General features: G+C 40.9%; 1 protein-coding gene across 2 annotated transcripts in view; it reads left to right on the top strand.

The window, feature by feature from the left end:
• The window catches only part of EPHX1 (epoxide hydrolase 1), a 45501-nt gene that overhangs the window by 21250 nt on the left and 11439 nt on the right, over window positions 1-12812 (top strand). The window contains exons 1-4 of one of the 2 annotated variants that reach the window (XM_084622924.1): window positions 2860-2877; window positions 5014-5207; window positions 9726-9906; window positions 11943-12170. In XM_084622924.1, coding sequence (XP_084479050.1) covers window positions 5025-5207; window positions 9726-9906; window positions 11943-12170 — 592 coding nt within the window. In that variant the 5' untranslated portion in view covers window positions 2860-2877; window positions 5014-5024. Of the gene's footprint in view, window positions 1-2859; window positions 2878-5013; window positions 5208-9725; window positions 9907-11942; window positions 12171-12812 lie in introns of those variants that run through there. The other variant, XM_084622923.1, reaches the window with a different exon arrangement.

The raw sequence follows: 12812 nt of genomic DNA, 5'->3' as shown, positions 1-12812 counted from the left end.
AGCTCAGATGCAACATCTGGCTGTCAGCTTAGTTTCTAGCCCGCTTGATTGAAGCACAAAGAATTGAAATGATTTCTCCTTGGCTAACACAGTGAGACAATGGTTCAGTTAATATTATAAACCAAGACTTCCTTTGCTTCCTGATCTCTGCAAGGGCCACTAGAAACCATTTGGTTGTCTTAATCATGAATGCTTAATATTAATGCTTCCCACCATGCCCACTGAATGAAGAAAGAATTGGATAAGGATGGGTAGAGCAGAATGTGTCTAATTCATTGTTCGGATATGACTTGTAGGAACACTACCAAAACAAAAGCACCAAAAAAAAAAAAAAAGTTGTGGAACTAATATGATGTTTGTAACCATCACATTATTCACTCTACTTGTGTGGTTGATCCCTTTCCTCTGTCCTTTGTCTGTTTAAATGTTCATTTCTTTAGGGAAAGGACTGTCACTTATTCTATGTATGTACAGTAAGCTAGGACAGTAGAGCCCTGTTCTTGACTGACCCTTGTGAAAATGGATCCTAACAATGTAGTGCTTTAACTTTCCTTGATCTATATGCATGCTGAATTTGTTTTATTGAAAGTTTTACAAAGCCTAGTGTTGTTAAAAGAAACCCCTGGTATGAATATTAAAAAATAGAGGGTTTTTTTAATTGTGACTTAAACATTCCTGTGCAGCGTCTACAGATATTTCAGTATTGGATTAGTGCACTAGATTCAAAATGTGAAACTGACCATAAACAAAAATGAATGTGAACAAGAGTTAATTCAATGAAATTAAAGGTAACAAACTTAAAACCGTTAAAAGGAAATACTTCCCCCTCCCCCCCACAAAGCACAGTAAAACTTTGGAACTAATTGCCACTAGGCATCATTGAAGCCAACAGCTTAACAGGGTTTAAAAAAGGATGAGACACTTGTATGGATAATGAGAACATCCACAGTTAGATTTATATTTATTGTAAGAGACAAACTCTTCCAGGCTTAAGGCACTAACTGATGGGAGTTAGGAGGAAAGTCCCCCTGTGGGTAAGGGGGTGCTTATGGTGCTTGCTGCTGTTGGAGACAGGATATCAGAGTAGACGTAATCTGATGTCATATGGCAATTCCTATGTTCCCATGACACTGTTCAGTCTATTTTTACTGTACAAATGGAGTGAAATGGAAACCAAAGTGAGAATATGGTGAAAACTAACTAGATTTTAATATTCACTTTTAATCATTTAAAGTGTTGTAAGGAAATGGGTTTTTTTAAATGGGATTTTTAAACAGACAATATCCATTTTCAAATGGATGAGTTTTTATAAAAATTTAAAAAAACAAAAAAAAAGTACTGTCTTTGTTACTTTATTTAGCTATTAAGAATATGTCTTAAAATGTGTTTTTGAAAGGAGCAAAACAAAAACATAATTTTTTGCTAGACTGCTCAGAAGATGGTACCATCTAGGATATTTATTTAAACAATATCCATGAAGGGTCATTCATTCTGGGGAATAGTTAATTTCCAGACTGTAAATACATTACTGGAGGATGAATGGAAAAATCTCTTTCTAAGATCTGGCATTGAGCCACTACAAAAAATAAATAATGTTAGCTCGCTTTGAAGTTGTAATGTCAAAGGCAACATGCCAACAATGCCACATGAAGAGATCTTCAAGATTAAAAACACTAACAGTTTATTGTTTACATCTCTGAAAAATACAAGAACATTAATGTAGCATCAGAAAAGTTAAAGAAGAAATAAGTGCAATGAATCCTTCCCTTACCAAGAGAGAGCTAAAACAAGTGTAAAGGGGTTTTAACTTTTATCTCTGGGGAAAGCACTGTCTAGCTGTTAGAGGAAAAGATTCTGGCCCAGATTCTCAGCCTTGCCGAAGATGGTTTGCACTGCTCCAGTAGCACAAAGCAGTTTTAAAGAACTGGCCTGAGTAGCAAACTGGGGAATCTGCAAGGGCTGTAAAGCTGGTTTAGTTGGCTCTATACCATCTCCTTCTGGCTCCCACCACTTAGCTCAGGGAGCATGAGGTGGCAGGGGGCATATGCTGTGCTCTAGCAATCTGTCACTAACATAATGGTTTTATTGGAGGCCATTACAAGCCAGTGCAGGTTAGAACAGCTCTGTGTCACTTTGCCCGATCTCAATCAAGCAAAGTTCAGGATTGGGGCCTCTTTGTTCTTATATACCACAGTGATTGGGAGTTTTATACGTACTTCCAAGAGGACTGAGAGGTGGACACTGAATATAGAGAGCAACTTAAGGTCTGTGTCTTGAAATACAAACCCCTCCTTTTGGTTGGTCTTTGCTACCTTAGAGATTACTTCTCCCTTTATAACCAGTACCTCCCATGACAGCTACATTTAACTGACACCAATACCCTTTTGACCAATAGGGGAAGACCTGTGTAGTGAACAGAACTTTCACAGGTTTCAGAGTAACAGCCGTGTTAGTCTGTATTCGCAAAAAGAAAAGGAGTACTTGTGGCACCTTAGAGACTAACCAATTTATTTGAGCATGAGCTTTCGTGAGCTACAGCTCACTTCAATGTGCTTTATGGAACTAACTACCAGATAAGACCAGAATAACCTCTTACCTCAGTGTGTTTGGAATGAAGTGCAAAACAAATGTCTTTGAATTGGTTTTTTGGTAGCAAGTTCTTCATGTACTCTTGCACGGACACAGAATACACCCACACAATTTTAAAAAGTCTGACTATTTAAGGTTTTTTGCCCTACAGGTGGAGATTGGAGAGGAGAAGAGAGTTTATTTTGTTTTAAACTTTTGTGAGGCATTTGGTTACTATTGTGATGGGGCCATATAGATTCCTAGACAGTCCAGAATAGAACCCATATCTGAGTTGTGGTGTGACCTGGGGTAAGTCACTTCATTTCTCTGTGTCTCAGTTTCACCATCTATTATATAGTGATGATATTTACAAGCCTCTGCCAAATTCTTTACTATTTTTAAATGGCCCTTCAGTTCTGACATGCAGCACCACTGCTATCCTAGAATAGAATATCAGAGTTGGAAGGGACCTCAGGAGGTCATCTAGTCTAACCCCCTGCTCAAAGCAGGACCAGTCCCCGATTTTTGCCCCAGATCCTTAAATGGCCCCTTCAAGGATTGAACTCACAACCCTAGGTTTAGCAGGCCAATGCTCAAACCACTGAGCTATCCCTCCCTCCTAAAATGAATGCTCTTGAAGAAAGGCTACTAAAATGTTTTATATTGGATGATTTTTATGGGGACTAACTTCCTGTCTGAAATGCTGAAACTGCCATGTAATCCAGGGTTTGTGTGCAAACCTGGGGAGAATCTGGGTTAGGACTCTGAATATTGTGGCTAAGAGAAATTAGCACTTCCTCAAAGGATACAGAGGTATTTATAGGTTTCAGAGTAACAGCTGTGTTAGTCTGTATTCGCAAAAAGAAAAGGAGTACTTGTGGCACCTTAGAGACTAACCAATTTATTTGAGCATAAGCTTTCATGAGCTACAGCTCACTTCATCAGATGAAGTGAACTGTAGATCACGAAAGTTTATGCTCAAATAAAGAGGTATTTATGGAATTTTGGCTGAAACTGGTCAGCTGATTCAATCCTTAACTTGCCTTTAATTTCCATTTTCTAGGCTGAGAGGGTTTCTGAGGAATTTAAGGTCAATTTGAAAAGTTGCAACATTTGCATGTGAACCTCATGCATCCTTAAAACTTGTGAATGTATGCACACAAGTATCTGATTTTTCTCCAAATGCTGTTTTTATGGGTGCTAATTATGCCAGCACAATCTATATGCCAGTCTTTGCAAAGTTGACCCCAGAGGTTTCAACAACATCTCCTGCCTTACAAGAATTTTAAAGGACATTGATCAGTTTTAGCCCTCAGGTAACTGGGTGAACTCCCTTAAGTTAGATGCTACAGTTCTTGTTTAGCTTCAGGGATGAATTTGGCCCAGCATTTTCAGTGAATATTTTATTTATCCCCTAGAGCAATTTCAAAGCATCAAATCACTGTATGCAACAACAGCAACAACTACAACAAAAACCCTTCCAGCGCTGGAGAGAGTATGGAATAGTATGTGTCATAAACAATGTCTGCCATACAGAACAGTTTTGAAATAATTAATATTTCAAGAATAATTCCTCAAGCATGATGGGTCTTTCAAATGTGACATACTTTAAAAACAAAAAAACAAAACCCCAAACCGCCGCACACACATTTCTTGTATTTAAAAGGCTGCTCAGAAATATTAATATTAAAGAGAAACTGGTTTGGGTTTTTTTTTGTTTTTTTTTTTTTTTACTTGAGGCACAAAACAGTTTAAAGATGTTCCAAATGGAATTGTTTAATATTTTAAGTATTCTATATCTAGTGCTCCTAAAAAAGTACAACCAGCCTGAAGCCAGAATTATGGAATTAAGAAAGGGTGAAACCAGAGCGGCTTTGGTTTGACAAAATTTCATCACTTGGGGAGGTGTTTTGGATTCTGGAGTCTATGTACTTTTTTTCTTTTGGAGGGTCTACAAGAAAGCAAAGGGGGGGACGCCTTCTGAACACTTCAACCTCAGTCTACGTTTTACATTGTTGAAGTCTGGGAGGTAGTATAGTAAATGTAGAATATCTTTTCTCCCAGCAGCTTTCAAGGATGCAAGATTGTCTGCTTCAGTGTTCTTCACTAGTTTAGTGTGCTAAAATGAGGTATGGGTCTGTGCAAGGATCTGAAGCCTTGATGTATGTATGCTGTGAATTTTCAGGGATAAGCTGAGAGGTTCAAGTGACTAATAATATTTTTGTACAGGTCGTTAGTGACCAAAAGTTACAGCAATCTGATAATATAGCCACCGTATCTACCGTGTTATAATATGATTGTGCCACAGCATAGATGGGCTTCTAGCTACTTACATTAATTTTGAAAGTGGGACTTAAGCTCCTAAATTATGTAAGCTCTTTTGAAAATTGTATGTGACATGCCTCAATCAGTTAACAACAGGGTTGTGCAAATTTTCTCTTGCAGTTGCAGTCATTATGTTCCTTGAAATATTCCTGACGCTGGCCTTGGGGACCATCGTCTATCTGTTCCTTTCCAGAAAGAAGGAGGAGACGCTACCCATTGAAGAGGAATGGTGGGGCAAAGGGCAGAAACCTGACTCAGAAGAAGATACAACTGTTCGTCCATTTAAGGTGGAAACCACAGAAGCAGAGCTGAATGTAAGGAAACATTTCTTCTGGGGAGAGGAGAGTATGAAATGGCAGAATAAATGCATGTTTTGTTTTGGAGTGATTTTAAATTAAACCAGTAACTAACTTTATAGAAGTGAAATAGAGCTATTGAAATTGAGGCCTGATGCACAAATCTTAATAGCAAGGGACTTTCCCTTGCTCTCAAAAAAGTAGTAGTGGTAAGTAGACTTCTGTATCCCAATGTTTTGTTTTGTTCCCAGCTGGCTGCTAACATGTTAGTGTATGAACCTACTTTGTGGAGTCTGATCATTCTAGAAAATATAGCACAGAAAAGTGGAATTTGGTTTTAGTGATCATTCAGCTCTGTGCTGCTGTACTTGCCCCTCCCTCAGAGTGATCATTCAGGCTTTAGATCAGTGGTTTTCAAACTGCGGGTCGTGACCCAGCACTGGGTTGCGGCATGTCAGGCACTGGGTCGCAGCAGCTTGGTCAGCACCGCCGACCGGGACGTTAGAAGTCCCGCTGGTGGTGCTGCCCGGCTAAGGCAGGCTAGTCCCTACATGTTCTGACACCGCGCTGCGCCCCGGGAGCGGCCAGCAGCAGGTCTGGCTCCAAGGCAGGGGGGCCACGGGGTTCTGTGGGCTGCCCCTGCCCCAAGCACCGGCTCCGCACTCCCATTGTCTGGGTGGGGGGGTGCCTGCAGGCGACAGCCGCGCGGAGCTGCTTGTGCGCCGGCACCTAGGAGCTAGATCTGCTGCTGGCTGCTTCTGGGGTGCAACGCAGTCTGCGGTGACAGGACAGGCAGGAAGTCTGCCTTAGCACCCCCCCTGTGCCGCTGACCTGGAGCCGCCCAAGGTAAGCTTACGCCCCAGTCCCCTGCCCCAGCCCTGAGTCCCCCCCCCCGAAACCCAGAGCCCCTTCCTGCACCCCAAACCACTCATCCCCAGCCCCATCCCAGAGCCTGCACCCCCAGTCCAGCCCTGACACCCTCCCGCACCCCAACCCCCTGCCCCAGCCCAGAGCCCCCTCCTACACACTGATCCCTCATTCCTGGCCCCAGCCACAGTCCTCACCCCAACCCTCTGCCCCAGTCCTGGGCCCCCCCACATCCCAAACCCCTCATCCCCAGCTCCATTACGTCGTGGGCATCAACAATTTTCTTCAACTGGGTCGCCAGAAAAAAAGTTTGAAAACCACTGATCTAGATAATAAGACAGATTGGGCAAATGTCTTTAATTTACTCATTTCAGAAGCAGATAAGAATTTCTCACCTTTTTGAAAAGGAGTACTTGTGGCACCTTAGAGACTAACCAATTTATTAGAGCATAAGCTTTCGTGAGCTACAGCTCACTTCATCAGATGCATATCGTGGAAACTGCAGCAGATTTTATATATACACAGAGACTATGAAACAATACCTCCTCCCACCCCACTGTCCTGCTGGTAATAGCTTATCTAAAGTGATCATCAGGTGGGCCATTTCCAGCACAAATCCAGGTTTTCTCACCCTCCACCCCCCCACACAAATTCACTCTCCTGCTGGTGATAGCCCATCCAAAGTGACAACTCTTTACACAATGTGCATGACAATCAAGTTGGGCTATTTCCTGCACAAATCCAGGTTTTCTCACATCCCCCCCACCCCCATACACACACAAACTCACTCTCCTGCTGGTGATAGCTCATCCAAACTGACCACTCTTCAAGTTTAAATCCAAGTTAAACCAGAACATCTGGGGGGGGTAGGAAAAAACAAGAGGAAACAGGCTACCTTGCATAATGACTTAGCCACTCCCAGTCTCTATTTAAGCCTAAATTAATAGTATCCAATTTGCAAATGAATTCCAATTCAGCAGTTTCTCGCTGGAGTCTGGATTTGAAGTTTTTTTGTTTTAAGATAGCGACCTTCATGTCTGTGATTGCGTGACCAGAGAGATTGAAGTGTTCTCCGACTGGTTTATGAATGTTATAATTCTTGACATCTGATTTGTGTCCATTTATTCTTTTACGTAGAGACTGTCCAGTTTGACCAATGTACATGGCAGAGGGGCATTGCTGGCACATGATGGCATATATCACATTCTCACATCCCCCCCCCCCCCAGATGTTCTGGTTTAACTTGGATTTAAACTTGAAGAGTGGTCAGTTTGGATGAGCTATTACCAGCAGGAGAGTGAGTTTGTGTGTGTATGGGGGTGGGGGGGATGTGAGAAAACCTGGATTTGTGCAGGAAATAGCCCAACTTGATTGTCATGCACTTTGTGTAAAGAGTTGTCACTTTGGATGGGCTATCACCAGCAGGAGAGTGAATTTGTGTGGGGGGGTGGAGGGTGAGAAAACCTGGATTTGTGCTGGAAATGGCCCACCTGATGATCACTTTAGATAAGCTATTACCAGCAGGACAGTGGGGTGGGAGGAGGTATTGTTTCATAGTCTCTGTGTATATATAAAATCTGCTGCAGTTTCCACAATATGCATCTGATGAAGTGAGCTGTAGCTCACGAAAGCTTATGCTCTAATAAATTGGTTAGTCTCTAAGGTGCCACAAGTACTCCTTTTCTTTTTGCGAATACAGACTAACACGGCTGTTACTCTGAAACCTGTCACCTTTTTGAGTGCCACTTGGCTGCAAGTAAAGAACAGCAACAGCACAGCTCTTGAAAATGTTAGTTAAAGCCTTTTATAGGATGACTGACCCGCCTTGGCATTAAAACACTGATACCATGGTAATGAGTACAGTGAAAATATGTAGGTGGTGGAATCTTGCAAGTGATAGAGATTTTGCTTTTACATGTACATGTTTGTACATATTTGGGAAACTTGCAGATTTATAGAGCTGCTTGGTGTGATTATTCAAATGTTATACAAAAAATGGGGTTGTCCCTATTGTTCCTTATAACAGGTTTCCATTTCTTTTATTTGTCGTGGCTTCTATAACTCTTACCTTCTTCCACTTCTGGGTTTAAATAGAAGGTGGCCTCTTAAATGTTCTCTTCCGTTGTATGGTATAATTGTGGATAGCTGCTTACTTGAGGGTTGCCTCTAAATTAAATACAGTTTTGTCTTATGTAAAAGCTATTGTAAAATAACAACCCAGCAGCAATAAATGATATTGGTTGGGCATAAATAAGGCCTTGTCTAGACTAGGATTTAAAGTTGTGATGTTAGCACGTTAGCTAACACATTTTATATAAATCTAGGTTAGACAAGTCACTTTACCTTCAACACCTGTTAAAGCCTGGAGAACACCTCCTGAGGTCCCTTCCAACCCTGATATTCTATTCTATGAGTTAAAACCTAGAGAAAGCCTGGACTCATACTTGGCCAGTTTAGTACATGCTAAAGTATACACTGCCTTGTCTACCCTAGACTTTTAAAAAACATTTTAGCTAACATCACAACTTCAAATCCTTGTCTACGCAAAGCCTAACCTTTCTGTGAATGTGTGCATATAATTCCTGTTAGCTGCAATAGGAGTTATCCATGTACATTGACATCAGAAAATACTTCCCAACCCCCCCATAATTGCAAGTATGAGAAGTCTCTTGCTACATACAGGCTGCTTGTCTCTACTGAGTGATTATTAGCTGACTGTACCATATCTGCAGCATTCCACATGAGCCCTGAATCCACATTAGGAGGGTCACTTTTGTAGACTCGACAAATCCACCAAAATAAATTTTCAGGGAAAATATTCAGCTCACTGACTCAAGGGAGCAAAGGAAAGGGATTTGTTGGAGTTCCATGTGTAGTGGGATTGCAGGACTGAGCTCCAACGGCAGGATTTTCCAAAGTACCTAAGTAACATGGAGCACAAGTACCATAGGAAGGAAATGGAATTTGTATTCCTAAATCACTTTAGGTTTTGAAAATCCCACCCTAAAGCACCTTATTCAGTACCCAAATACATGGAAAAGGGAAGGAATCAGTGTGACAGAATGGGAGCGAGCACTGTAAAGAAGACTCTTTGATCTCCTGCCCATTAGGTGCTCGAAAAAGACTGTTCTCTTCCCCTGTGGTCTGACTGAACAAGGACAGCCAAGACAGTGTGACAGGTATGCTACAGTCAGGAGAGAAAGGGCAGGGCTTTAACAAGGGGAAAGGGCATTGACGGGGGCTCTATAAGTACATCAGCAAAGCAGTAAATTACACAAGTATCACAGGTTTCAGAGTAGCTGCCGTGTTAGTCTGTATTCGCAAAAAGAAAAGAAGTACTTGTGGCACCTTAGAGACTAACGAATTTATTTGAACATAAGCTTTCGTGAGCTACAGCTCACTTCGTCTGAATGCATCCGATGAAGTGAGCTGTAGCTCACGAAAGCTTAGGCTCAGATAAATTTGTTAGTCTCTAAGGTGCCACAAGTCCTTCTTTTCTTTTTACAAGTATCACAGGAGGTTTTATTTTCACTTCAGTTACTATTTTGCATGACAATAAATTAGGAAATGTGCCAAGTAAAACACATAAGAGGATCTATAGTATCTTTATCTTATCATCCTTCCTCTTCTCTTTTCCCTTCAACCTGTTTCTCTTCTTGTTTACTTTAGGATTTATTTAGAAGACTTGATCAGGCTCGATTCACTGAGCCCCTGGAGAACAGTTGCTTCCAATATGGATTTAACTCCGTTTATCTCCGGAAAGTCGTCTCCTACTGGAGAAATCAGTTCAATTGGAAGAAGCAAGTGGAAGTTCTCAACAAATTCCCGCAATTCAAAACTAAGATTGAGGGTGCGTGGCTTTGCCCTGAAAAGAGCATGTGATAAAATTTAAAGATCATATCTAGCCTGTTGGAATCATTCCAGTGCCATTTAAAACTGGCCAGTTATAACGCCTATTTCTGAGAGGTTTAAAATGAAAATTCTAGCAGATACTGATGCATAGTGGTGCTGATTGTTGCTGTTGTTAACATAACTTTGCTGAGGGGAGGTTCTAATGCCATGAAATAAAGATACTTGAGCAGTCCCGTTAAGATCGGAATGCTGCACGTGAGTAAGGTTTGCAGGATCAGGCTTTGCACTTCAGTGCACGACTGCTATAAACTACTTAATACCAGTAGTTTGGTGCATCCATTACCATTAGAAGGAGTGACACCAAGAAACCCAAATCTTGGTGCTAAGGTTAAACCCCAAGAGTGGCTGCATCTGCAGTGAGAAATATAGGGATGTCTCCCACCATGGTGGTAGCATTGGTACTAGCTATGGTGGGAGCAATAGTGTTGACTGACTGCTCAGAGGTTTGCCACTGTGTCATGTAACCTTACTTCTGAGTAGGTCTCGGTGCCACAGTGGTAAAAATGCTAGTGGCCAGGCTATACAAATTCGCCCTCCATAGCTAGTATCAGTGAAACTGCACCACTGCTACAGCAATGTGAGAAATTTCCCTGAATGTCTCAGTTTAAACAAGGCCAAAGAGTGCCAAATGGAGTCCTCTGATGCATGCACAGATTTTCTATTGAGGTCACTGGGAGCCAAGTACAAGTATCTTAAGGCAGAATTTGACCTTAAGACTTTAAAATACCAATTTGTTCTCAAGCCTGCAAAATATCAAAATCATCCTTTGTATCATCCACAGATTCCTTACCTTCGTTGCCTGTCCTATTTTATCTTATGTACCTGTCCAGCCACCATCAGTACCCATAGGTTCTATATCTCGGTAACCCTCCCTAGGACTAAGGTCTAGATGTAGCTCCCTATGGTGGATCCCATCAGATTTTCTGCGGTGCAAATTCAGGTGATCACTGCCCCATAACAACTGCTCGGGCTCCCTCCACTGCACTCTCTGTCAGCCCAGGAACACAGAACCATGTTACCCTTTGTAGCAATTTAATGTGCTTCTGGCACTTGGTGACTGAGCTAGCTTATTCTGTTTATTTATTTAAATACATCAAAGGGACCTCTTGAAAGTGACTGGGGAGATTTTGAGATTTACCAGTCATTGCCTAATGGAAGCTTTGAAATGCTTGGGAGCAGAGTAATGCTTTATATGTTTGTGTGCTTTTTGGGTACAAGGTGTAGATTCAGGTCAAAGCAGACAATTGTCCCATATTAAGAAATCTATGAAAGCAAAATTCAAGCTTAAGATGATGCCTTTTTTTATTTGAACCTATAAATACATGTTGTTAGAAATGGAGCAACTGACCCTAAGAGGCATTCTGGGTTTGTCACACTGAGACAGTGCTGTTTAGTGGTTAGAACTTGGCGCCTTTATTTAAGTACTGACGGTGTACTTTTATCTTGTGTAGCATCCAGCAAAGAGATGCTGCCTTAAAAAAGACTTACAGTGTAAAAGGTAGACTTGAAGAAGACCAGGACAGGATATCCTGGGCAATGCACTGGAAGGAATAATTTTCATATTAATAATTGTTATTAAGATGGGCAGGAGAGCATGATAAAAAACAAGTTCAAATGTGCATAAATTCAGACTCCTGGGTTCCATTCCTGCCACTGACTCATTGTCTGACTTTTGATGAATTACTTAACTTCTGTGCTTCATTTTGCTAATCTGTTGGAAATAATGTTTGCCTTCCTCAGTTGACTGTTGAGACTTAACTGGCATTTGTAAAGCACTTTGAGATCCTTAGATAAAAGGATCCATAGCTGTGCAGAGTGTTGTTTATAATAATTCTGGTTTTTGCAGTCACCAGAAATACTTTATGAACAGATTTATTCATAACCCTCAGTTCTCTATGATTGGCCTCAGAAGCCTTTGTGTGTATGTGTGTGTGAGTTTGCATATTTTATTTATTTATTCATTTATTTTTACAGGCCTTGATGTCCATTTTGTTCATGTAAAGCCTCCCAGCTTGCCTGAGGGCCGCTCTGCAAAGCCATTATTAATGGTTCATGGTTGGCCTGGCTCAGTCTATGAGTTTTACAAAATTATCCCTCTCTTGACGGACCCTGCTAGCCATGGCCTGAGTGATGAACATATTTTTGAGGTCATTTGCCCATCAATCCCTGGCTATGGCTTCTCGGAAGCATCACACAAAAAAGGTATATTGTGAGTGGAGTAGAAACTGTATCAATACAGCAGTTAGCATCCTTGTGGTAAAGTAATCCTTAGTGGCTCATGCATTTTCTTTAATAATTTGATGCTCTATGCAGAGTAGGAGATAATATGTTAATAATCAAGTTAAATAATTTATTGTACAGATATAAGGCACTTTTATGTGATGTGGCGAAATCAGTGTGATTTTAAAATGACTTAATTTTAGGGCCAGTGTATAGATATTTATTTAAAACAGAAAGGGGTTTATAAAAGTTAATATGAAGAGAAACCTCATAAAGTAAATGAAAAACACAAACAATACCTCCCCCCACAAATGGTGGGTTTTTTTAGTTGTAACTGTTCCATCTAGTATCTTTAGTCAAGCTGAGTTCAGAACAAAAAGTAAGCAAACAGCATAAATGGTGAAAAATAAACCTAAGGCAGTTACAGAATAATGCAACTAAGAAATTATTTTTAAATATATTTTGTTAACGTCACTTCAAACAAATGTGGAAACAAGATACTATTTTTAACGTGCTTTCATATCCTAAAGATCAGAATAACACTTGGATGAGGAAAGCAGAGTTAAATGACTGCATATTAGGTCAGGGCCATGAAGCCTCTGAGGAGGGGAATAAGGACAGAAA

The sequence above is a fragment of the Lepidochelys olivacea genome (genome assembly GCF_965140295.1).
Source record: "Lepidochelys olivacea isolate rLepOli2 genome assembly, chromosome: 3".
Classification (NCBI taxonomy): Eukaryota; Metazoa; Chordata; order Testudines; family Cheloniidae; genus Lepidochelys; species Lepidochelys olivacea.
This window is presented reverse-complemented; position numbering and strand designations above follow the sequence as displayed.